At 41.1% G+C, this 27,687-nt stretch overlaps 1 protein-coding gene across 9 annotated transcripts in view; it reads right to left on the bottom strand.

The window, feature by feature from the left end:
* Nucleotides 1-27,687, bottom strand: part of eya1 (EYA transcriptional coactivator and phosphatase 1) — a 51,536-nt gene that overhangs the window by 10,879 nt on the left and 12,970 nt on the right. For 4 of the 9 annotated variants that reach the window (XM_061666065.1, XM_061666067.1, XM_061666069.1 and 1 more), the window contains 11 exons: nt 26,734-26,864; nt 26,456-26,521; nt 24,954-25,031; nt 22,973-23,039; nt 22,499-22,644; nt 20,984-21,121; nt 14,768-14,850; nt 14,240-14,426; nt 13,049-13,191; nt 11,872-11,955; nt 6,047-6,136 (listed from right to left, as the gene is read on the bottom strand). In XM_061666065.1, coding sequence (XP_061522049.1) covers nt 6,047-6,136; nt 11,872-11,955; nt 13,049-13,191; nt 14,240-14,426; nt 14,768-14,850; nt 20,984-21,121; nt 22,499-22,644; nt 22,973-23,039; nt 24,954-25,031; nt 26,456-26,521; nt 26,734-26,864 — 1,213 coding nt within the window. The remainder of the gene's footprint in view (nt 1-6,046; nt 6,137-11,871; nt 11,956-13,048; nt 13,192-14,239; nt 14,427-14,767; nt 14,851-20,983; nt 21,122-22,498; nt 22,645-22,972; nt 23,040-24,953; nt 25,032-26,455; nt 26,522-26,733; nt 26,865-27,687) is intronic. The other 5 variants (XM_061666070.1, XM_061666066.1, XM_061666071.1 and 2 more) reach the window with 5 other exon arrangements.

The raw sequence follows: 27,687 nt of genomic DNA, 5'->3' as shown, positions 1-27,687 counted from the left end.
ACTCATTAGGAGCCACTTCTGACGGCCTCGTAAACACCGCAGAGCCACGAATGGATGGATGGGCAGGTTCAAGCCCGTTAAGTACAGCCGTATGGTCAAAATGGAGAGCGGCCAAAATGGCAGTGCTTGGAAATTTACGGTGCCTCGGTGAAATGTCGGAATACTGCATGAGAATAATGCCTCCCGGAATACAAATGAAAGGAGCGCATAAGTCTTTGGGCGTTAGAGACTGACAAGCCTCGACAATTGCGAGGGACTTTCTCAGAAGCATTTGAACATCTCTTTTCCGTCCAGCCCGCACCCCCGCTCAACAAGCAAACACCGCTCTCTCTAAAAGCTACAATCACCGTTAACCTAGACCAGATGTTCCTACTGTACTCAGGAGAGACTCTTTTCTGTTCGGTTCAGAAGCACCCGAGTGAATATTAACGCTGCGAGCAGTGATGGATGGAGCCTCGCGGCACAAACTCTTCACAAATGAGCATCAGACATCTGTCAAGTATAAATGGTTGACATTTTACGGTAATTGGACAAAAATGTGAAATGGCAGCTTCAAACCAAAATGGTGGCCTTCCTGCGCCTTTTCAGGCATGGGTTCTTGAGATTTTTTGTGGCTCTACTTGTGATAGACATGTCTACCAAATTTTATATTCCTAAGGGAAGCTGGCCTCAAGGGCAGGATTTTAAAAAATTCCTTGAGCGCAACCAAGCCAATTTTTGAGGTCACACCCCTTAAAAAATGTAGGGTTTAATCAAGATAAAGATACTTGCAAAATTTGACGAGTTCCTGAGAATGTGAAACCCCTTAAAATGAACTCAAACTTGTCGCAGTTTAGCTTCTCCAATCTGTCTAATATACATAGCTAAAAATGTTTAGCAATCTGAAAGTAGTTTTTCTGACACCTAGAAATGGCAGCAGTCAGATATGGGTTCTTGAGACTTTTTTTGTGAGTCTGCTTGTGAAATACATGTCTACCAAATTCCACGTTACTAGGTAAATAAGTTCTTCAGGGTCTGATTTTTCAAAAAATCCGGGAGATGTGACCAAGCCATCTTTCTATCTAAATGTAATTTTTCACCAGGATGAATATGCCTGCAAAATTTTGTTTCTTGGAATGCAAAAAACTCAACAACTCAGAAAGGTGATTTGACCTAAGAAGAATTATTAAAAAACAATGATGAAAGTATAGGTACTTGGCTAAAATTTTGTAGCAATCAGACACCTGTAACTGGCCGAAATGAACCTATAATGGCCAATTCAAACGGAAATGACAGACTTCCTGTGTCTTTTCAGAAAGTGGTTCTTGAGACTTTTTTGTGGGTCTACTCACAACAGACATGCCTGTTCAATGTCATGTTACTAAGTGCAAGTGGCTGCCGGGGCTGGGTTTTTGAAAATAAAAGTCTGACACCTACTGAATATACATTTCGCCAAATATGCTCAGTAATAATGACAAGGAAATGTAGCAATTTCAAGAGGGAACAAGGGGAAAAAACACCCCAAAATGCACAGTAATTGAGGACAGGATGCCATTTCTCCATCATTCCACCTCTCCTCCCGTCTGTGGCACGCTGTCTTTTCACTCGTCTGCTGAAAACTTTTCAGCAGGGCAGGAAGCTATCAGAGGCGTCTTTGTTCTGCAGGCGTCTGTCATCAAGCAATCAAGTGATGACGGCCCGACTCTTCCTGTATAGCCCGGGAGTGGCGACTCAGCGGAGACCAAAGCGAAGGTTAATCAGTAATGCGCCAAAAACACTGAGCCCGTTTCCCCCCCACCCCTCTGGTTTCCTGTCTGCCATTTTTTAATAAATGTGGCAATTTTCGCTGCATAGTTAATATCTTTTGTTGATCATGCCGTGGACAACGGCCGTCATCGCGGGATTCCTAATGCCATGTGAAAGAGGCTCATCAGCGGTTCGCAGGTTCTCAACACCGACACGCCACCGATAGAGGCTGTCATTCACTGACCCCCGGTGTCTTCCTCCCCCTCTCAGTTCCCACCGCAGGTATAGGCCTGGAGGAGAGGGAGGAGGTGGGTGGAGGGGCTGTGATTATACCTGGGGGTCAAACACAGGATGTGGGTAACAAAGGGAGAGTTCTTCCAAGCTACTTCATTCCGATCCGCGCTTCAACAGTTGCGGAATTCAAACAATGGTGCCAAACAAAAGCACAAGGATATGCTGGTTTGACAAATATTCACAGGCGTGAGAGGAAACGTGGCTCGCAAAATGTTTTTTCTTGTCCAGTGTAAGAACTAGTCGGGTATGGTGGTTGAACTGTTTGTCATGACTTAAGTCAAACAATGTTCCCAAACAAAAACACAAATATCAATATATTAGTGGGTCTTGTCAGCATAATAATTAGTCGGGTATGATGTTTAAACTTTTTGTAATTTTACTTAATTCAAACAATGGTACCAAAGAAAAACTGAGGTATAGTACATGCTGGTTTTACAAATATTCACAGGAGTAAAAGGAAATGCAGTTTGCAAAATATTCTTGCTTGTCAGCCTAAGAAATAGTCTGTATGATGGCTGAACTGTTTGTCGCTCCCTAAAACATTCCAGGAAACATTTTCCGGTGTGTCTGCCTTGGCCACCTATAAGACCGATGGACGTCTTAACTCCTCTCAGCTCATAAGTACAGCACTAATATTAATTGTTTTTCGCAGAAGATAAAGAATATATGACTGTGAGTATTGTTATAATGTCAGTTTACATGTTGCTGCTGTTTGAGTTATATCTGTTGTTTAGAGAGTTAAAGGACCAGAACACTGATGCTATTTAGCGTTAGCATTAAGCTAGCGGGCCGAAAGGTTAAGCTACGTGGTTGTTTTCAATACACTGGGTGTAATTTTCTTTGTTTTATTTTCATTTGACAGTTAACCTCAACTGGGAGGGGCAAAAGGCAGCTTCAAGCCTCTTTTTTGAAGAATTGTTGTCTATCTGCCAAACTCCTGCTTTTTGAAAAAAATCGTCTGAACATCGGCTCGTATCGAATCACTTATATCTCAAGGCACCACTGTGTTTTCACTGCCCACTCAACCTCTGCTGGTGCCTCAATACACAGCGGAGGGATGCTGGGATGTGGGTGGCAAGTCACAGATTCTGGATTTTGACGGAATGATAACATAAAATGTGAAAAACAGCTCCCCCCTTTAAAACGGACTTTGTGCATTGAAACAATCAACTGCAGCACAGCTGGCTTTTCTGGAAATGACCTCCCACACAGGACAAAAAAAAAAAAAACACACAAAAAAAAAACAATAAAGCTACCATTCAGGTGGAATTGTGGGATTTAACCCGACTACGGCGAGACATAAAACCAACAGGCTAAGGCCCGCAGCAAAGAGACTCTGGAGGCCTGTAGCACAAGCTAAGTGTGCAATTCACAGCATCTCTCATTAACAGGGCCGAGTGCACGTTTCAACCCAGGGAGCTATAAAAAGCAGGCAGCTCTCAGAGTCACGGGGTTGCTTCCACAGTTCCAGCATGTGGAAGTGGCCCGGGTGTGTTTGGAGTGCGAGTGTGAAGGGGGCATCAGGCCACTAATTGAAAGTGTTCCCACCTTCAGAGACCTCCGCACCCAACCCCCTCCCTGAGTGGTTTGCCCCCATGCCCCTTTATCCTTCAGAGTTGTTTTCTCACCCTGGGAGGGAGGAGGGGGGTAGATGACCGGCCCTGTACCCCACAGAGAGGAGAGCACAAGGCAGGGAAGCTTGAGATAGAGGCCCCCGTTTCCCACACACTGCACCAGCGTTTCGGAGCTACAGTAAACTCACAACTGTCAGTCTTGTGGGGTTTCATTACAGGCTTCAGTTTAGAGCACGCTTTCCCAAACTGTTGCTCAGAACACAAAATGGTGGATTTTTATTGTTTTGTTTTGTCCTTGAGTTTATGCACGGTATTTGTTGCTCTCATGGCAATACGTGATTTATTGTACTACATACAGACATAAATATATAAGCATATTTACATGTACATGTTTTTCCGTGCGCATTACTAAGAAACTGAAGGTTGAAAGTGACAACGGCATGTGAAATAATGATCACATAACTATTGTTTAAAATGCCCCCCCAAAATATTAAAGTGGAATAAAAATAAATTCAATGAAATAAAAAGATTTAGATGCAGCTGACCAGTTGGTAAGAGTCTGACACATCTTAGAAATCACAAATCCACCCCATATTTTGTTATATTTAAAATATGTAAATAAATAATTTTTTTGAAATATTTTAACAAATAAAAAATTCATAATCGTGTTCTTTTTTGTTTTAAAAAGGTTATTTCAATTTCCGTCAATGTACAATATATAAACTTTTGAGATAAAAAATAATTTAAAAAAATATTATAGCCATAATACATGTGATAGAAACATTTAAATACATATTTTTAAAACTTTTTCAAATTATTTTAAATATGTTTTAAATACTAGCTTGTATTATTATATTGTACTTTCAAAATAAAATTAAACACATTTTACAGAATGGGTAATTATATTGTCAAATTTGTTTTCTTTCAAATAAATGAATGAGTGAAAAAAATGCTAACATCGATTCGACTACCATGGCCATATTTAATGTTTTCGTTCTAGCGAGGCAGTGTTAAGACTTTGATGGACCCCTCGCAGTTGCACTAAACTCTGCACCTGTGTTGCTGCACAGCCTTCTGGGGTGTCCCTTTATGGCTCCCAACTAACTTAGACAGAGCATATGCATTTCTGCACATGCTTAAATACATAACTGCTGCTGCTGCTGGCAGAGGTATTTATAGGCGCGCTCCGTTTTAAGCCGCAGCTATCCGAGCCCGGGCAACTGTACTGTAAATCAGCGGAGAGGAAGCGCTGCTTTAGGCATCGCACTTAACACTTGACGCAGTCCCGCTTGCTTTTAGGAGAAGAGATCAATACCCCTTCAGTAGAATGTCGCTCCTCCTCGGCCGACCATTGTTAGCGACAAACAGTGGCATATCAAAGTAACAATTTGTTGGACATTTGGCTCAATGGAGCAAAGGAATGGTCCATATGCACGGCCAGATGTAAAATCTTCATAAGTCCTATTCAGGTTGCTCTCTCTCTCGCTGAGCATTTTAAAACGTTCTCATTTGAAATGTGAGTTGTGTCAGTGCCAGGCTGAGCATGATGTAATATCCTTATCAGGATATTATTTTCTACTCAGGTTCCTCTCATGCTATATTAGCATACCGACTGTTAGCATGTTAGCATTTGATCAGTTCTCATTTGAAATATTTACCAACTACACGACATGAGTCAAGAAGTCAAATCCTCATCAAATCCTTATGTTACTACATGTTAGAATACCAACTGTTAGCATTCTAGCAGGCATTTAGCACATGTCCACTGAAGCACGAGACGTTGCGGAACCAACATTATGACTCCACTCAGGCTGCAAAGTACATTGCTAGGTACATTTGAGGCTCTTTTACTGTCTGTACGATTTTAGTTGTACGTGTGATATGTGTGTGGGTTTGTGCTAGCCACATGGCTGTAAGACCGTGTCGATTGTTCATTTTAAGACCTTTGAATGGTGGATTCAAGATGTAAATGGCTGAAGGAAAAGTAAGGTCTCGAAAACAACATTTTGGGAAGACATCAAAGAAATTAGCCACCGAGTTCGACAGACAACATCAATAACATTTGCTGCTCGTCTTTTGCATTAAAACACATGCAACTTGAATCCAGAGAGTGCCGAGGGTTGTGGGAAGCAACATGTGGCGTAGGTGGACAGCGACACCAAACATTCAGCGTGACACACTGACAGGAGGAGACGGCCGCAGAAACGCTAAAGCCTGACAAATTGTGCCGCTACGGTTGGGGGTTGTGTACGACTGACATGTAAAATTCATGATGTCCCTTGAGGGCTCAGAAAGTAATGCGTCTCCGGTATGAGACTGATAACTGAGAAGGAGGCTTCCACGCTATGAAGCAGTTGCTTCTTATGGACCCTCCGGTCACACTTTATAGCCCTCGGAAAACACTAAATCATCACACAGAAGGAAAAAAAATAAAAATAAAAAAAGAGACACACCTCTAAGTCGTTAAAGAATAAATGCGTGTCGGCCAAGTTGAAGATCATTTCTTCCATCCGTAGTCCTAATGATACAGACGATGGCGGGTCCTGAAAGAAAACAAAAAAACAATCATGACTTTCATTTTTTTCCCCCTCACTTTTTCTGCATTCATTTGGGGTGAAAGTAAGGTAGGCCCCTCAAATAATTTCCCAGCAGGCTGTTCTCATAAAAGAAGACATTAGGCCCACTTGAAAGTTTTGGCCTGGCGTGTTTACGACAGTGCAGAGAGGACCCACAATAGACCCACGGATGAGAATAACTGTTGCAAAAAAAAGATGACTCATCTCTGGTTGGGGGTGGTCGATTTACAACACTTCACCGGCATGACGTAAAAAAAAAAAATAAATAAAAAAATGCCCTCCTTCACATTGTGAGTCAATTTCTCCTGACAACAAAATGTCAATTTCCCTGTAAATCGCGATTGGTAATTTGACACGTGCTTTCATGATACCCTCTGTAAGAGGACCCCGCTGTAAATAGTTAATGACATTAATTCCTCCTTTCAAAAGATAATGAATAGGCCGAAATAAAAGGTTTAAATACATTTTAAAACTCACGATTAAGATATCCCCCACTTCCAGTTAGTAGATTTCTTCCGACAGTCAAAGGGTAAGCTGCAAAGATGAGGATTTTTTTTTTCTTTTCTTCCTGTCTGCAGCTGCTTTGGGAGTGAAAACAGACCTAGCAGAGACCAGAAGCAGGGATTACCCAGTTAAACCACCTGAAAACTCACCTGAGCTCTCTGCTGATTAGCTGTCGTAGCCCATAGTGCTTTTATTTTCACTGAAGATGACAGCGCAACAACCGCACAAGTACAAGCCCTCAAGCCTCCTCCACTTCTGTAGGCTTTGTGCTTGAACCTCGCCGTTTGAATTCTTGGCGGTGTCAATTTTAATTAAAATAACCAAGGGCTGGGCAGTTTATGGCCCGCCATGCAATTCAAACAAATAAAGCCTAGCAGAAAGTTGTAATGGAAGATGTAATGATAAATTGACTCCCAAAATGTTGATACTTTTAAAAAATTGTGTGTGGTGGGGGGGTTGGATTCAAAAAAAATTTGGGAGATCCATTGTTAATATTAAGAAACAAATCTAAGATACAATAATTGTTTTTAATTTTACAGATGAAAAAAGGAGACAAATTTGACAATTTTCAGATAAAAGAAAATAATTTGAAAATGTATGCTATTATTTTGGGGATAAAAAGAACCATTTGGAGATATATGGTTTTCATTTTGTGGATTAAAAAAACTGATAAACTTTATTCTGCGATTGGCTGGCAACCAGTTTAGGGCGTACCCCGCCTCCTGCCCGATGACAGCTGCGATAGGCTCCAGCACTCCCGCGACCCTAGTGAGGAGAAGCGGCTCAGAAAATGGATGGATGGATGGATAGATGCTATTATTTTGGGGATAAAAAGAACCATTTGGAGATATATGGTTTTCATTTTGTGGATTCAAAAAAGAATTTGGAAATTTGTAAAAAAAAAAATTATTAAAAAAGAAATCATCCAGAAATTGAGTGTGGATGTATTTCCTAAGAACAATGTTTTCAAATTTATAAACAAAATGTTTTTCAAAAAGAAAATCCTTTCCTAGCATTGCAGAATTCCCTTACAAGCATCATTCCAACTCTGTCACAGCTTTGATACTAAAGAGGGGAGATTTGCCGGTCGACTGGATACCCATTTATCCATAACGTTGACAAAGAAATAAGATGGAAAACTACTTTTACAATCAACAACCTGTTTTACCCAGAGATCCCGCGAAATGACCGCATCTCAGCCACAACAGAAGACACTGCATTTATCTGACTGAATTAATTTAAACGTTCTTTTATTTTGTCTTGGCCTTTCTAACCAGCGGTTGTTTTGACTGTGCAAGCGTCTGTTTTTTGACGGCCCGAAATGACATATTGCTCCTCAAGTGTCAGAAGATCTTAGCATCTCCATAGCCTTTCTTCTGGTATGAGAGGGGGGTGGGTGGCTATTTGATGGGGGCACTGTTTTGTTTTGGGGGTGAAAGAGGGCTGCCCCACGACCCTCCGCTGTTTATTTACTTTATTCCCAGCCTAGCATGATGGGTAGAGAGCGAGCTAAGGCTTATGCCAAGAAACAGCAGCAGTCTCAGACACACACATACACACGCACGCACACTTCTACAGGGTCTCCAGTGTACGAAGCAGGAAACACTCTCGCCTCCATAAGGGCCCCGTTTCATCTGACCTTCTATAGGATGTGACAGCAGCTAGAGTCCCACTCACTACTCGCCACTCTGGCTGTTCAAACAATAATAAAAGAAGAAATACTAAAGCTCTGAGCTGTGATAAACGGACCCTTTTTTTTTTCATGGCCAATCTGGTTTATGATTGGGGGCTCATTTGTGCGAATTCCATAATAGTAGCGAGTAAGAAAAGTGCCAGCCCTAAAATTGTCTCAAAAAGACTGCTTCAAACCAAAATGGCTGACTTCCTGTCTCAAAGACCCATTCTTGGAACTTTTTAGTTTCTAGCGAAGGCGGGCAAAATTTTTTCGAACTCTCTTAGATCTGTTTTCATGGAATTCACCCCCAAAATAGTTTCTTCATACCAAAATGGCTGCCTTCCTGTTCAATTGCGGACATGGGTCAGACTTTTTTGTCTGTCCTGTTATGATAGACATGTCCACCCAATTTCGTGTTGAAAGGTGAAACTGGTAACCGTGGGAAAATTTCTTTTCTAACTCTCCATGACCCTTTTTCATGGAGTTTGCCCCCAAAATATTTTTTCTGCACACAAAAATGGCTGCCTTCCTGTTCAATTTTTCATTTATGGGTCTTTGAGACTCTTCCGTGCCTCCTCTTATGAAGGACATGTCCACTCAATTTCGTGTCAATGTTGAAAATGGTGTCAGACGCAATATTTTTCCAACTTTCTGCTGGCCCTAAAATTCGCCCAACAAGTTTATTTCAAACTAAAATGGCCGACCTTTTGTTCAATATTTAACCTGGGTGCCTGAGACTTTCTCATGTGTCTTGTAATGATAGACATGTCCACCCAGTTTCGGGTCGACTGGCGATATTGGTACCGGGGACTCATTTTGTCCAATTTTCCATGGGCCCTCCTCGTGTTGTGAGGGGGTTGTGTTTGGGACCCCTAAAAATGCATAAAATTTCACCGAGATACACACATTTGAGGAAAACATTGAGCTTTTGGGCATTTTGTGGCTTCCAAAAAGGCGATGTATTTATGGGAAGGATGGATAATCAGTCCAACAACGATTCCAAGAGGTCATTGGTGCTCAGGCCCTAAAAATGGCAACTGCAGAATGCACTCACTCAAAGCCTATCTGCAAGGCACATCTATAAACGACTTCAGGAAAGAAATTGACCTCCCCCCATCCCAACACCCACACACTCACACAAACATCCACGGTAATCTTCAACCACCCCCCTTTGTCTGTCGATCAAGTCATCCCCCGTCTGGATGGCGTAAACAAAACGTTACAAAACACTTTTCCCCGTAATCACTATAAATAGGCGCGTATCCACACTTTCCCTCACGCCCGGTGACCTACCCTAAGCCCCTCCCCACACCCCTTCCCAACAACACCCCCTTCCCCTCTCATAAACACCGCGCTGTTCTTATCGGCTTTTTTAATTGGCATCAAGGCAGCTCGCCCCCATAAAGCCTTGACAGCTAAAGCCAGCTGGAGTGCCATTGGCCTGGCCAGAGCAGGAGCTTAAAAGAGGTGGAGATGAGGTGGGGGGGGGGGGGGGGGGGCTATTGGTAAGAGTGAACTGTGGTTGGGTGGGTGGGGGGTGGCACTGACATCTCGAGGCAGGTGGTGCCTTGTGGTGTGCTTGTCTTCTTAACTCCCTCACCGGCTGATTGTTTACATTGAATCACGGAGGATTCACGACGTCGCTGACTTATCCCACCATTGCACTTTTTCCCATCAGGGGTCATTTTCGTAGTAATAATAAAATTCTGCGAGGGACATATGGAATTCCTAAAAATATATCATGCAGCGATCATCATTTTGATGATTTTCCGCCCCCCCATACATAACATTGCTGTCCAATGATAAGCCTATAATGTTTTTTTTCTTTTTGTCCGAATAAAATAAAAAAATAAAAATCATTGGGATCACTGAAAAATGTTAAATATTGATCTACACATTTTGTGTGTTTATTTCATGCAGTGAATGAAAAGCTTTATTTATTTCTATGAAAAACAAATTTTCCTTATGTAAAAATAAAAAATAAAAAAACAGTATGTCCAAATTGCATTGTCTTCGTTAATGTTTTGAAAATTCGATGCCCCAAAACATTATTTTTTATTCCGAAAAATTTAAAGTGTTTACCTTCAAACTTAATTTTCTTAATTGTATTCAGAGAAATAAAAGCATGCATCAACAATCTCCCCTCCCCCCAAAAATGTAAAACGGGTGCAGTATCTCCAAGTTTACAGTGCCCGATTGGAAGTTTGGTAGCCGTATTGAAAGGATGACCTCAAAAGCAAACCATGAGAATACGATTCTGCCTTATTTCCCCCCACCCAAAAACAGTTTGTTTGGAAAGTTTAAATTTAGAGAGGCAATTTCAATGGAATAACAAATAGCCCAGCGTGGAAAAGTAAACGTTTCATCTTATGAGCATGCACAGGGAAAATAACCGTGTGCTATAATAAAATGTTTGTTACGATGTATATAAAGCACATGTATTCCAATTTACTGTGTTTTTTTTCTTCCTCTGAATTTTGTTCCAGAACAATTTGAGAAGTGCTTAATTAAAGCAACCGTGTGGTCATTTGGGCGAGAGAGAGGGACATTTAAGAGTGTCAGGAAACATCCTGTGTCCAACTGTTACGAGCCGTGCCCCCCGGGCAGCCACGCACCACTTCGACAGCTGCAGGCAAATACTTGTCAAGCCTCGTTGGCGCTATTAAAAAAAGAAGCAATTATCTGAACAGTGAGTTCTCCTTACCACGTGCTGAACTGCTTCCACCGTCTATTTCCCAATGCCGATCATGAGTTTTTACTTGTGGTCTTTCTTAGAACCAAATAAACAGCGTGAATCCACAATATTGGCTCTATAATGAGCTCCTGGTGGACTTTTATGAAAATTCACACCCTGTGGCCAGTTTTACTTAGCAAAATAAAATGGGGTAGGCTTACTATCAGAAGTAGATCGACAAAAAAGTCTAAAGAACCCAAGCCTGAAAAGACACAGGAAGTCTGCCATTTTGGTTTTAGACTCATAGATTCAAACGAGCAAAATAATGTTTGGTAAGGGATCGCCCGGACGTTTTGGAAAATTCAGCCCCTCAAGCCAGTTTCACTTAGTAAAATGAAATTTGGTAGGTGTGCCTATCATAAGTAGACCTACAAAAAAGTCTCAAGAACCCATTCCTGAAGAGACAAGAAGTCAGCCATTTTGGTTTGAAGTGGCCACTTTAGGGTACTTTCCAGGGGCTCTTCAAAGACTTGTCCAAGAGATTTTGTCCAGTTTGCTACCAAATTTGAACCACATTAACTAGACAAATAGGCGACACTAAATTACAAATCATTTGCATTTTCATCGCTGTATATGGGGGGAACTACACAAGGTCAGAGACAGACCAAAACTCTTGTGTGTTTGTGAAGATCCCATCCTGAAAAGGTTTCTTTGGACATCCCCTATTAGCAGAAATGTGTAGAAGCAATAATCCAACTCCTGATGCTTCAATTTCCTTCCCTTCCTAGCGCCTTCACCCCTGCTCACATCTTTAGTCGTCTTTTATTTCTGCGTTAAAATGTCACTCACCCGTCCATATCTGTTGGCGTAGGAGCCCGTGAGTAAGGAATGGAAAACGATGATTGTTTCATCCAGATCCCAGATGAATACTCGCTGGTGGAGGAGGAAGGACACAAAAACAGAGAGGAAAAGATTCAAAATCGATGCAGCACTCTGTCGCTGCTGCAAGGTGATCCTCCTGGTCAATAGGCCAGGAGCGTGTACTCGCGCACCGTGGGGATCGCGGTCCATTTGCTCGCGTTGGCCACCGCAACGCTTCCCACCAGCCCTCCACTCCTTGCCGCTTTACATTAGAGCAGTCGATAGGGACAAACTAATTAACTAGATATGTTAACATGCAATGATGTCAGCGCTTTAAAGGCTGCTCGCTTAAAATTCATATTAATAAAGCAGCGTCCAGTTAGGATGACCGCTATGTGTATTATTCTGTGGTGGGAAATAACTAAGGGCAAATACTTTGTTACTGTTCTAGATATGTCAGGTATCTGTGCTTTAGTTGAGTATTTATTTTTCTACACTGGTACGTTCAACTCTTTATTTTGTCAAAATAGGTTTGTTACATTTTGCAACCGAGGCAGATGACTACACGACGTAAAAAATACATAACCAGAGAGAGGTAAAGTCAGCTGCGGTTGAGATCTTCATGGATTGAGATCTTGGGGTCTTACGATGTCGCAACAAGGAGGAACGTGAACCAGGGAGCATTAACAACAACAGCAAAAGATTCGGAAAAGCAACATATTCCATTCATGGCTTTGTTTCAGAGAATTGTTTGATGTTGTCAGCTATAATGTTTTGTGGCGATTGTGTCTTGTACCAGCCTAAAAACCACAACTTTCTAGTCTAATCTGAAAAAACGTACAATAAGGTTTTTTTTTTTTTTAGTTGTTATCATCTAATTTTGCTTCTTCTACTTACATACAGTGTGAGTAGTTTTGCCACCCTGGTATAATTCACCTCCTCTTAATCACCCCCCTGATTGCTTATTAATGAGAAGAGAACTTTGTATAAGATATGTGTGAGTCATGATTCCACAACGCGTCAATTATTCATGCCTGGTTAAGGAACCGTTTCTTATAATGAATTAATGCTCATCGTGCGTTAAAGGCAAAGTGTCAGCCCATACACTAAGTGGATTAAGGTCCCGCGAGGCCGTCTGTCGCCAAGGTAGCGAGCTCACCCCTACCTCAAGGTCAGAGTCGGGCGGCGGCGATGGGTTGTTGTTCCTTCTGCCCCGGCCACGTGACTTTCCATCCGAGGCCCGGCGCAATCGATCCGAATCTGAATCTTTAATGGGGGTTGATGGACTGTGGATGGTACTGTACTCCGCTGGAAGGAAAACAGATGATGAAAAGATATGTCAGTTTGCTCTTCGCAAGGACATTTGTCTTAATGTGAGACGCCGAACGACTCAGGATGGCGCTATTTTGTTCCGTTATTGAAGTCATTGTCCATTGGTAAAAATAGGAGGTAACTGCAAGCTTCCATTATCAAACAATCCCTGTTAGCAGTTCATGAATAATGAATGAAACACTATTTGGACGAAAGGCACAGTTGGCGTCCGTTTCGTCGCCATAACAGCCTCAAATGTGCTGGGTACTCTGGGTTTGGAGATGTGTGTAATTCAGTGCGTTCGTGATAAAATGCACACAGCAATGCTCATTTGAGCCACCTACCACCACTTTCTGGAACTTAAAAATATCCCTAATATTATATTTACGAGACTCATATTTCTGGCACTTGAAGCGCTCAAGAGTTGTTTTGTGTTCGTCCATTCTCCCGTTGTTGTGAATGGAGTTTGAAGTCAATAGGATATTAACTTGCCGTCATGCGGCTGCTGTACGTAATCCAACATTTCAGATTTTTGATATGTAATTGATTGTACATTCCCCCCCAAAATAATAAAACTTCAAATTGATAACATTTAGTGTTATAGTAACACTCCATTACGAATAAGTCTTGCTACCAATGTAGCAGCTGTAGATCACATCGGCTTGTTCAAAGTGCTAATGCTAACTTAGTTTTGCTCGCGCTGCTATTCCGTGGAAACGAAATATGCAAAGTTTTTGCTGCTACAATAGATGAGGAGGGTACATCCAGCCATTTTTTAAACTTAAATATTCCAAATTCTCTGATTTCAGCCTCTCAGTTGTATATATTCTGTGATTTCTGTAGTTCTCCATGAACGCAGATTGATTTAAGAAATTTACAAACCTCTGCTTTATTTTTGGAAAACAATGATCAACATTTTTTCCAATTTTCTGACATGTACCGCTGCTTTGACAGAAGTCAAGTGAATGAACAAATAATAAAAAAATATTTGAAATCTGCAGCTCGAGTCCGAGCCACCCTACGAGATGGCGTCCGAATCTCCCACCTGCGGGGTTGTCCGTGATGGCCTGGCTGGTGATGGGGGCCGGGGGCTCCTGCAGGGTGTAGGTGGTGGTGGTGGAGGGCGTGCTGGGGCTGGTGTTGTTGCTCGTCATGTAGGGCGACGTGTAGGGCGAGCTGTTGTAATATTGAGCGTACTGACCCTGGCCGAAGGCAGGATAGCCCGGGTACTCCTGCGAAGAGATGCATAGTTGGCGGAAAATTGGCGACATTTTGAAACCTTTGATTTTTTTTTTTTTTTTTTTTTTGGGTGGAGTAACGTGAGATATGTCCTTCACCATTATTGCTACTTTACAGCACAGATTCCCCAAAACATAAATGCAAACATATGTCAGTTCTGTCCCACATCTGGACAAGAGCACAGCAACAGCAGGTAATCCAGCGGACAAGCCGTGTGACATCCAGAGTGATTAATGCTCAAATGTGTCACGGATGAAGTGTAACTTTGAAAGTTTGCTGTTCCAATCGATCAGAGGGAGGAGGATTAAAAAAAAAAAAAAAGGTGCAGACATACCTGCTGTGTGCTGCTGAAGCCCGTCGAGTTCGTCAGGGAGTTGTTGCCGGTGTACAATCCCGACGTTGTTGTGAACGTACCACCTAGGAAAAGGAAATTATCATAGCTTTGACTTACACAGACATCATATAGTATATATAAAAACCATTCATAAATACTTTTGTTGACGATCTTATACAGACTAAAAATACCATGTTTTCATTAAGAACTGCTACCTAAGACATTTGCTAATTTAAAGTGTGCTTTAACTTTTTCATGGCTTTCAATGACATTCCCAAGTCTCAGGAAGGGTCCGTGTTCCATGATTTGCTGTCAGTGAGTCACGCTTTGGCGTTTCCCCCCCAAAATAGCACTCTATAATATTGTATTTAAAAAATAATTGAATAGACTGTAAAGAAATGAGGCAATTTCTGGCACATTTTACATTGAATCACAGAGGAGTCACGAACAACAACAACACTTCAATTCAACAGAACAAGTCTCTATTGAATTGAAGTGAAATTCAATTCAATAGACACTTCTTCTGTTTTTTTCTGTTGTGCGCATCTTGGCCACCTGGGGGCAGTATATTGTGAACATTTGGATACACTGCAAATGAAGCCGGTCCAGCCGCCTCAATAAACGGCAGTAACATTAGTCGTTCTTTGCAGAGGATAAAGAATATATGTCTGAATATAGTTATTTTGTCAGTCTACATGTCTTTGTGCACCATTTGTGTTAAGATATCCGTTGCGTAAAGGATTATACAGTAACACTGCAACACCCATGTTATTCATTGTCTATGGCGTTTCCCATTATTTATTAGTATTAAGCTAGCGGACTTGTTTGTGATTGTTTTAAATACACAAGCAGTAATTGTCTTGGTTTTATGTTTAGTTTGACGTTAAATCACTACTGGGAGTGACAATAAACAGCTTGACATCTCTTTTTTTCTGAATAGCTTGTTGGCAAAATTTGATGTGGTGCTTTATTTTAATTGGCATTTTGTTGTGTTTTGAGGTTGCGTGTGTCGGGTGGTGGTGGAGTGTGGGGTTGCGCCAGGATGTTGGAAGTTAGGCTCTCTTAAGTATAACCCTTGAAAGCCACCTTATCTTTTTCCTCTTCCTCCCTTTATCACTGCTCGAATCGGGCCTGATGAATGACAGTGGGGGAGGTTCACCAATCCGGGAGGGGGGGGGGGTTTATGGGCAGAAAACAAGTGGACAGAACCTGCCTCTCCGTAGCGGGACAAGCACAAGAGATCGGTTGTGCGGGAGCTACTGAAGGGTAACGTCCTTGGTAAAAGACTGAGGGAAGGTGGATAGGGTGGTGCAGGGGGGATGGGGGCTCACATCCCGCCTCAATGAATATGTATGTTTCTCTTTTCACTCACTCACTCACTCAAAGGATGATCCCTCCTGGGTAATTAAGTCATTCAAAAGGGGGCCTGATAGCATCTAATGGCTTAATAATATACACAGCAGGACTTATTAGAGGAACGGAGGGTCGGCGCCTCCAGGCTCGAACTGTCTTTCTGCGTTTCAGCTGCGCTCCATCTGCCGCAGGCGCGAGCGAGTAAGACGTCACAGAAAATGTCCGCCGACGTCTGACTTGTACGGCTATTAAAGAAGCTGCAATTGTAATGCTATTCGGATGGCCGAGACAGAAGGTATGGTTTTTATACTCAATGATAATAACTTCAGGCGTATAATACAAACAGGTGCCCCCACCCCCCTGGAAGTGGAAACTCTCAGACTCAACATCAGCGTCAGTTATAAAGTCTTAATAAAGTCTCTGTGCTTTATTTGAACGTCTGCCAACAAAGATAAACTTAATGTCTACGTAAAATGGAAGAGGATTTATGTACCACGACAATGCTCATATGGTTTGATATAGTTAAGCCCAAAATGATCTGTCCAAAACTGATTTTTTAATTTTTAATTTTTTTTTTGCTGCACTGGGTATCTTTTAACTCAGTCACAAAAGTTGTGTTGTAGATATTAATTAAAAATATTTTTTTACGATTTCAAATATATGTAATTTATTAATGAAAAAAAATGTTTATCAAAATGTAAAAACAATAATAAAATAAAACACAATTTTTTTTTTTTTTTTTTTTTTTGTTATTTTCTAAATTGCTATAAATGTGTATTTTTTAAAATAAATACAGTACATGTTTAAAAATAAAAAATTAACCTAAAAAAGGACAGATTTTTTAATAATAATCTTAAAAAAGGAAAATATTTAGTTAAAATGTATTAATTAAAGAAAATCTACAGCACTCAAAATGTTATTTTTTTATGGCATCCAAAGACAACTTGGTTTGAAAAGCTACTTTAAAAACCACAAAAAAGATGTATTTTCCAGATAAAACTACCTTAAACCCAAATTTAGCTAGATTATGAGGACATTTTAGCTAGTATACTACGAAATCATTTGGTACATTTATGAAATGTTGGGTAAAAGTTGCCTTAAACCCCACATTACCAAAATAAATGTTTTACTTCATTACATTTTTTATTCCAGTAATCCTGCCATAAACACCCAGTGCCAGTTGAAGGGAGATAAATTTACTGACCCTAAATGGGGGCATAATTACACCTTGCCCCCCCCCAGTGACAAACAAGAGGGAACTCCTTTCATGCTGTGATTATCGGGGCCCTCCCACACCGTGACCAACGTAAAGCAGCTTTTCAGAAGGCGGTCAAAAGATCGGGGAAGCGGAAAGGAAGTATGTGATGCAAAATGGACACAATGCGGTTCTCTGTTAGGCCTGCAGAAGAGAAACAAATGCGTCCGAAGCGCCGCATACAGATGATTTGTGAAATTTCCCCCCTACACCCGTGGAGATTTTTCACTTTCTTTTCATCCCGCGGCCTCTACCGGTTATTTTACATCTGTCTACCTTGTTTGGTTTCTCGAGGGCTGTGAGGGGAAATTGGAAAACTCCCCCCCCCCCCCCTTCTTCTTTTGGTTCCCGAGTTCAAAACGGAGTGAAAGTCTGACAGAACAATCAGAGGCGCAGGCAAAGAAGAGTATGACAACAAATTAGCCTGAAGCGCAGTTCAAATGGACATAAAAGTGCTCGCTTGGCAGGGTTTGGAGGGTTTGGAGGCTTTCTCCGCGGAGAGCGAGGAGCCACATAAAAGCCGAGGGGACCGAGAATGGAGCCGTGCTGTTCGAGAGCGGCGATGCTGGTTATGATCGGGGGTCTTGCGGTTCCCTGGGGGCATGTTTTCGCTCCCTCCCTCTGTCCTGCTCCAGTTAGTTCACTCACTCAAGTGCAGACATCAGAACTCCCCAGATAGCCCCTCCCGCTTGCCTGCCTTCTGGCTCCACAATTGGAAGTCCATTTGCTTTGCTTGATCAGTCTCCTCGCCATGGGCTATGTCTATCATCAGCGGACAATATTTGTAGCAGAAGTTTGGATGCCCCACTTGGGAATCAGCTATCAAGTCCAGATGGGCTCTCCTTGCTTGACGGAATGCTGGAATCCAATTATTCACATAATTAGCATCTGCTCAAACCCTCTCCCGACCTATGTTACTTCCAAATCGTTATGTAAAACATGACAATTTAGTTCTTTACTTATGTATTTTTTTCGTTTCATTTGATTACAAACGATAGAGGTAGATTTTTAATAGTTCCTGTAATTTATTTTGTATGTATTTTTTTGTAGAAAGAAATATATTATTGGGACTTTCTTTAAAATTCATTTTTTATTTTATTTTTAAATAAAATAAATACAAATTCCTGTCATTTAATGTATTTATTTACCCTTTAAAACATACCAGTTTAATTTATTTTTAGTACATTTTTATTTTGTTATTTTTCAAACGAAAAAAAGTGTAATTTCTTTTACTCTCAATTGAAACAAAAATACAGATGGCTAGTTCCTGTCACCTCATTTCTTTTATGTATTCATTTAGCTTTATTTTATTACAAAATATAGATTTGTTTTTAATACTTCCGGTCCTTTAATTTTTTCATTAATTGTACTTTAATCGTGAAAATATATATTTTGTAGTTTCTGTAATTACTTGAAAATTATTATTTTTATGAAATGTCTTTTCTAAATACAAAAAAAATACAAATTCTTATTTAATTTATTCAAATATTTCTGTTTTACGTAATATTTAGTTAATTGATTCTGCAGATGAATTTATTCGTTTTAATTTTTAAAAACAATGTATATTCTTTTCATTAGTTATATAATTTTAATTCTAAATTCAAGATCCTGTTATTGTTTATTTATTTTTAGTGTATTCTTATTTTATTAAACATAATCAGCTATAATGATTGACGTCTGTTTCGTCCAATGAATCTGCATTCAGAGCGAATGGAGTCATTTGAGCCCTATTGAGGGAATTGAATCGCCGATGTGTCTTGAGAAAAGAGCTAGTGTTACTGGATTATTTCTTCACCACTGTGTTTCTCCCAACACTTGGTCTTGGCGCACTCTCGCCGTCTTGTTGCGCACACCTCTCAAGGTTTCTGTGACAATCCGTGAGGCGCAACGCCATCCATTGCCAAGCGAGTTGCCATACAAGAACGCCTTTGTGCCCTTTACGAGTCGGCGCAGCCACGCAAATCTCCGTGGCATTGGACATGAAAGTGGGGCGCGGAAACATTAATCTAATCGTCTGCCGCCTTGACAGCTGGCCACAAGCTGGTGGAGGGATAACGTGTAACTTGTGAACATGTGGACTTTGGTTTGGTTGTTGGAAACCTGGATAAGATGATTTGAATACCCACAATCACACAGGACATTTCTCCTTCTCATATTTCTGGCAAAGATGGTTTTGTCTGATCGTGTCATCCTCGGATCTCTCCAAACTGATCCCACATCGCGCTCAACGGTTTAATCAGTCGAGATGAAGCAAGTCCAAGGACTTACGGGGGGGCTATGATTGTGCAAGACTTAGAGCTATGTAAGAATACAGAGAAATCTATCCGTGGACACCCTGAGGCATGGATCAATAGGCCAGGGAGGGCCAGATCCATGGTTTTTAGAGTCAGGGGCCAATCTGTCGTCCAACATGGCTGGCAAATGTGTCAATTAACAGCTTCAAGCTACTCAGGGGATTTGATAGCCGCGTCCGAGCTACGTCGACGAAAAGAGAATGGAAAGCATAATACCGAGAAGACAAATGGGACATAATGCTGTCATCGTGAGTCAAACCAATCCCTCCACCCCTCTCGCCCTTTCCTTTTTTCAGGCTCTCTGGTTTTTGGTTCGGAGCCACGGGAAAAGAGGCTACGGCGTGCCGCATCTGTGGTTGAGCTGCTGGCGTTATTTACTGTTGGATATTCTGGAGGATTCTGTCACAAGGGAGCGAGCGAGAGCGAGAAAACACGGAATGCGGCGAGCTAAATGGCCGACGCAGGTGGAACGTTTGCGGCTCCGAGGGGAAAGCAAGAGGAGGGGAGCGGGTGCACAACAGCTCATCTTTATTAGATTCAAGGCTATAAATCTCCACCGTCCCGAACGCTTAAACAAATACAAATATGATCACAGGGAGAGAAAAACAAAGGCTGGGGACTTAGGGTGCCTCCTAAGTGCCGAGCCACTTTTCCCCCCATCTTGTGTTGATTCTTTCAAGAGGGAGGATTGGCCGCGTTGCGAGTCAGCGTGGTGTTTAAATTAAAGGCAGGGAGGTATTTTCCTCGCTTAGAATCGGCGTCAGTCCACCTAATTTTGATGATAGATGATAACTGTGAACTAAACCCGCGGTTCCCCCACTTAAAGTGGATGATTTAAATTTATGGAAATCTGGCAGGAGTCACGACCGGTTCAGGGTGTACCCCGCCTCCCGCCCGAAGATAGCTGGGATAGGCTCCAGCACCTCGCTACCCTAGTGAGGATAAGCGGTGAATAAAATGGATGGCGGGAGTCATTGAATGTACAGTGGACCCTCGGATACTCGCGGCTCGGCACCACCGCCGATATTTAAAAAAAAAATAATTCCCCATTTAAAAAAAAATGTTTCTCTTTTTTTTTCATTTTTCCTTTTCTGGGGGGAGTAACCATGAAAAAGCGTACTGGCATTTTATCCCCATTTATACAATTATTTGGAGGGTAAAAAAAGAAAAAGAAAAAAAAAACATTTCAATGCAGTTATAACGGGCGTCAATTATCCTCTGATTTTTGTTATTTGCGTCTGGTCGTCCCTGTCACCCGCGAATCGCAGGAGTCCACTGTACAACAAAAAAGAGCAAGGATTCAGATGTCCTCACCCTGCATTTGGTAGCTGTATGGCGCCTGTCCAGTCTGCGGCGTGCTGAAGCCCGAGCCGTAGCCGAGGAAGCCCGTCTGGCCCGGCGACTGCGACTGGCTCAGGCCGCTTTCCGTCTTGATGCCTGCCCACAATGGACCTAAATCAGTTAGCGACACCAGATCGGTTTGATGCTCTTGACAAGAGTCCAGAGTCACAGGTCTGAAATTACACCGAGATGTGGCCGAGGCCGATCACAATGGCCCCGGCGCTGATTTGTTTACTGATTCCTTGTAGCGATCTCGTACCCCTGCAGAACAAACTTTTTGGTTACTTCAGGTTACACTTACTATATTATCTGTGATCTAAGATGAGTCATCTGTGAAAAGATGTTATCACCACCTTTAGGAACACCAACATTTAAGACCACTTTAAACAAATTTAAGACCTACCATTGAATAAATGAGACTACAAAATCATTTCACAATAATTAGGAAATGTTTCCATTATATTTTTAATATAGTGCTGTATATAAAACATAACTGTAGTTTGACTTTTTGAGACATTTTAAATGACTTTTCAATTAAATTTACAACCTCTTAGTCATTAAATGTAACCACAAGGATATGGGCTAAATATTTTAAAATATTTTGAGAAATTTTGCAACACGATTTATTTAAGAGTACATATTAAACAGTGGTACCTACAGGATAAGGGAAGCTGAATTGAAGACCCCAGACCTCTCATTCACTGAATGTAACCAGTAAGAGTGGGCTTAATATGTCACAAATGTTCAGAAATGTTTCTCGAATATTTGTTATATATTATATAAAATCAGTTTGAAATTTTTTTACGATGATAACTGATTCTACGGCTGCCTTTTTCAAACTTTTTATGTACTGTGTTCGAAATCCCATCCCCTCAAAAAAACATCCCAAAAATTAATGATGTGAAAACAGTCTACCAGATTGCCATTACATGCGCACCCCATAGCGAGACGCGCCACAGTTTGGGAATCCCCGATCTGATGTAATAATTATTGTTAAAAAAGTTGCCTTTTTAAAAGTTGCCTTTTTAAAGTAAATATGACCATCACGTGACCGATTCTATACTATCCTAGAAAAACACATTTTACACAAATTCTAATTACTTATTATTTTAAAAATGTTTAAATGAAATTTATTTTTATAATTTAATTCATTTTTAAAATTTAATTTATTTTAAAAAATTTATTTAATTGTAATTTTTTTTAATTGAACTTAATATTTGTGCTAAGCAAATTCAAATTTGAGACAGACTTTTTGGGGGATCTCCATACTGCATCTTTCTGATCTTTGGCGAGCATGATCAGCAAAGTCACCGACAAAGTCACGAACATGCAGGCAACAAACAACAACTCGGCAAAATTGCTGCCATAACAGTGACAATGATGAGAACACGGTCGCTCTCAAGCAACGTCTTGACCTTTAGGAATGAAAGTCGGATAACTCAATTGTACAAATTGTTTTGAAAACAAAGTGAAGACGTTGCTTCTTACCGTAAGCCGGGATGCCGTAGGGCTGGCCAGGCTGGGGGTAGCTGGCGTAAGCTGCGGCTTGCTGCATTCCTGTGGTGTACTGCGTCTGCCCGTACGCGGCCATATTTTGGGACGAAGGGGTCGGAAGAATATGCGGATACGTCCTGCTGTTTCAGTCATGAAACAACAACACAACATGAAACAAATGGCGCTCGGTCGGCCCTTCAATAAAAAACATCCCAGACATCCATTTTCAACACCGCTTATCCTGGTTTGCCACAAATTCTTTAGCCGAAGAGCGAGAACAATCGTATCTCCAATGACGAGGAGAAATTACGACACAAGCTGCAGACATCCAGGCAAACAAAGCCGCTCGAAACTTGGCAATCTGGCAGGAGGATCTAATTAAAGGTCCAAATGAAGTCGGACGCTGCTTATTATTTTTTTTTTATTATTATTATTTTTTTTTTAGGAACAAGTCAAGAGGAGCCTTACTTGGAAGGGTAAATCTGCGAGGAGAACTGGTGCGTTTGTCTTGGGCTGAAGCCACTACTTCCAATAGCTGAGGAGGAGAGTTAGGAGAGAGACAAGAGCACGTTTAAACACTCAGAAGCAACGTAAATATTAGTTTTCGCCAACAGAACCCCAAGATTCAGAGGAACCGGTAATTACGGCTGCATTACTCTGTTTATTTCGACAGACGCATCATAATATTCATCCATCCATTTTCTGAGCCGCTTCTCCTCACTAGGGTCGCGGCGTGCTGGAGCCTATCCCAGCTATCATCGGGCAGGAGGTGGGGTACGCCCTGAACTGGTTACCAGCCAATCGCAGGGCACATACAAACAAACAACCATTCGCACTCCAATTCACACCTACGGGCAATTTAGAGTTGTCATTTAACCGACCATGCATGTTTTTGGGATGTGGGAGGAAACCGGAGTGCCCGGAGAAAACCCACGCAGGCACGGGGAGAACATGCAAACTCCACAAAGGCGGGGCCGGGGATTGAACCCCGGTCCTCAGAACTGTGAGGCAGACACTCTAACCAGTCAGCTGCCCGCATCATAATAATGGAGCAAAAATAATCAGGTAGGGGAGGATCTTTTTTTTTTTCTTTTTTTTTTTTTTTTGTGCTGACTCATTTATTGTCATGGCAACCGCTGGTTTAAACACACAGCTGAAACAGGCCGCCAAAGCCACAACCACAATACACGACGACATACTCCCACAGGGCTGTTAACTTAGCCCACTCGTAAATGGTTTTTGAACGAGGCTCTTCATCTCTTTTGCTCACACTTGTTTTATTTGTCTTGAAAACAGTTGTTCTCATTAGCATTACAATGAAAATCCTTTGTACAAACAAACTACTCACTTAAACTTTGTAAATACTGTTTTGGGGGCGTTAGATACTAACCAAAGGATTGAGAATTATTATCCTTTTTGATTGCAGTTGTTTTACCTTAAAACAACTGTTTGTTTAAAATGGAAATACAAGGTACAAACAAGCTGCAATTGGAAATACTGCTTTTGCGAGAGTCAAACTGAACAAAATCCATATTTTAGACTGTGAAGGGAAAAATGTCAACCCTTTAGTAGACAAGAGTCAGGACAAGCACTTGCAGAATAATGAGCGATAATATCTAATACTGTAAATACTTGCATGGAAGGAGATAGTTTAAACAACCTCTGATGGCTACTTCTAAGAAATACAGTATCTGTCTGTTTCTCCTTAGGCGAGGTCATATAAGGGTCATTTTCATATCATTTTTATCAATAACGGTAAAGATACATGCAAAACAAAAAATTTAGTTTAGCATTTTTTTTAATACCTTGGTTTTATATGGGTAAATGTTTCCCATGCTGAAACAACTAAGCTTAAAGTCCTATTTTCAAAAAGTTGCTGATTCATTGTAAAGATAATCCTTATTGAGCAAATGGTGGTGGTCCACTGAACTACACTTCTTTTTATAACAGCAAAGCCAAAAGTGCGTAACAGTAAAGACATTAACAGCTTTATAAAAATCATGTGAGTTGCACAATTTGCGTGTTGCCCTTCAAACTCTCCAGATAGAAGTGCATATATGGCCTATTAATCACCCAAAATAATCCCGTTCACTTCCGGGCATGGGTCCTTGAGACGATACTGTTGAGGAAAAAAAAAAAAAAAAACCTACACCCGACACATGGAAATTGGTGAGTTTTTAGGGATGGTCAATGCAGCCGGGCCTTCATTCACTTGTCGAAAGAATAATAATAAACACAAAGTGATTCCAAGCGGGTCTTCACACTGGCCCTGTTCCGCTGGAAGTTATTAATTCCGTCTTTCACCGACATGGGAACCGGCCCAGTTTACATACTCACACACACACACACACACACGTGCACACATGCCCATGTGAGCATATTTAAAAAACGCTGACAAAGGCAAAAGGTCTTGTTCTTAAACACACACGCGCGCAAACTTCAAACTCACCTGATCCGGAGAAGCTGTCCAGAGAGGTCTCTGCTACTGAAGTGGCTATGTCGCTGCTGCTCATTGGCTCACTTTTAACTGCCAAGGAGAAAAAAAAGACCAACAAGCCACACCGTCACATTGAATAATCATAATTTTAATAAATAAATTATCATGTGAAAGTCATTCTTGTCACACGATGATCTTACTTTTGGGTTTTTGATGGTAATTTATCTTTTTTTTTTTTTTTTTTTTTAAATAAACATTTTTAACCTGGGTGGTTTTTACAGTTGTGTTATTTTCATTTGCGCAACTTTTGAGAGAGTTATGGTAGCCTTATTGTAACCTACACAACTTATTTTTTTTACAGTAGATAAATTTTTATCTGGGAAACTTTTTAAATGGTAATTTTAGTTTAACTTGTGCACCTTTTGTATATTTACAGTGATGTTATTTTTACCTGAGTACATTTAGGTTGTTTTTCTGTTGTCTTATTTCGACAACGCACAACGTTTGAGGGATTTATGGTAGTGTTACTTTAACATGTGCGACTTTGGAGCGTTTACAGTAGTCTTATTTTAACCTCCAAAATTTTGGGGGGATTTACGGTAGTCTTATTTTAACATGTGCATTATGTAAGTAGTCTTATTTGAGCTTGCATAATTTTTGGAGGGTTGACAGAAGATTTCTTTTAATCTGATCAATTGTGTGCAATGCACTCAGACCTGCATTGTAAATCCGGCTTTGGAGAGGTTTCATCTGTGTTAAAATCTCATACAAGCAGGCTAATACAACTCTAAATCAACGCTTTAAAACGCTGACAAATGATTCATGTGATGTGCGGCAGGATTTGTTTTCGCGATGACAACCAAGTATAACTGAACTGCCAGGAAAAGGCACTTGTGTATAAATTCATCTTTATGCGTAGCGACCGTTTTTTGACCTTGGCTCCATTACCAAGCTCACTGATAGATGCGTAAAGAACAATTTCACAGCTACCTGACAGCTCAGGAATCTTTGAAATCATTCCACTTTTTTTCTTTCTTTTTTTTCCTCTTTCGGGGGGGAAAAACAAATTGACAATGTGGGCAAGGCGGTCATGCTCCGCAGAAATGAAGAAGCCATCGGCTGTCACTTCGTACATGTTTTTCCGCTGTGTTTGTTCAGCTCGGAAACATGCTGACAAGTGGCGATACTTTGCGAGAACACGCGGGTGGGGGCGAAAAAAAGAAAAAAAAAAGAAGGAAAAAAAATAATGCTGGTGTGCATGCATAAACTAGCACACAGTCACACGCACACAAAAAAATGGTTGGAGGGTGGCTAAGCATGAACAAATAAAAACCAAAGGTTTTCTATTCACAGGCACCAATCAGCTCACTGCAAACCGTGCTGGCAAGACACATTTAAACACCACAGAGGGCCTGAATGAAAGGTACAATAGTTGAAGCCACGCTATGCAAATTTAGGATATCCTCTTGCAAGTATTGTCCTTTCAATGCAAAACAAAAAAAATGTAGACAAACCTGAGGCGGACTGCGAGTTACAACCTAACAACCAGTCTGCGGTGGTGAGCATTGTGATGCTGTCACCTATGGGGGGGAGAAAGAGCGGCAAGAAAAAAAAAAAAAAAAAAAAAAAAAAGGACATGAGTCCTGTCCATTTATCACCTTAGTCAACAACTACATAAAACCTCATGCAAAAATCCAGTGGTGCTGAGGGAATTGAGTACTGACACGGTGGATAATAATCGGCGGGAAACAACAGCGCGAGAGAAAAGTGCACTGACGAATGGCGAGGATACCTTCAGTGCCATTTGGTGTCATGGAATTGTTGTTATGGATGTGGGAGTTGTCAAGGCTGGCACCTGTCGGAGAGTCGCTGCTTCCACTTACTCGGCTGTGAGGACTGGCTAGATACTGCATTTCCATAAACCTGGTGAGAAAAAAAAGGCTTTGTTCACAAAACCGAGTATTGCCTTGCAATAATGATTGTTTGATTGTTTCTAGACCATTTTTCAGGGTGCCGAAGCACCACTAAATTGAATCTCAGCACCCCTAAAATTTAAGAGATACATTTTTTTTACTGTGCCCTTTTTTTAAACAAGAAAAGTGTAAAAACAATACAGTACTTGCTTTTTACAACAAAATACAGCAGCAGCAATAAAAGTTTTAATATTTTATGATTCCAAGACAGTTTTCTCTCTTTTGCTGTGGCTCGGCATTTAAATAACTTTCATCAGATTTGATGGTTTGATTGCTTGTCTTTCACAAATTTGGGGATGGACCTGTGTTCAAATGTACAAAGCAGTGCCAGCTCAGCACTGCTAAACCTTTCATCCTAGAATCATCCCAGGTGAGTGCTGTATGGCGGCAGCAAACTCAAGTCGCGTCACACAACAAGCAACGGTTTGGCAGCTTGCGAACAATGCTTCAAAAAAAAAAAAAAAAAGGCTTCAAACTGTTTAATGTCACTCCTAGTTGAAGTTTACTGTCAAGCTAAACATCAATCAAAGAGAATTGCATATTATTGTGCATTCAAAACAACTACTTCACTTAGGAATGCCTGGCGAGCTTAATGCTAACACATGGAAAACACCACAGACGGGCTCACTAATAGCATCAAAAAGCATTATAGCCCTTTAAGATACAGAGATTTGAACACAAACAGTGGAGCAACACACATGGACAGACAATATTACAGCACTCACAGGCATATGTTCTTTATCTTATGCGAACAAACAACTACCAGTAATATT

The sequence above is a fragment of the Phycodurus eques genome, chromosome 21 (assembly GCF_024500275.1).
Source record: "Phycodurus eques isolate BA_2022a chromosome 21, UOR_Pequ_1.1, whole genome shotgun sequence".
Taxonomy (NCBI): Eukaryota; Metazoa; Chordata; class Actinopteri; order Syngnathiformes; family Syngnathidae; genus Phycodurus; species Phycodurus eques.
This window is presented reverse-complemented; position numbering and strand designations above follow the sequence as displayed.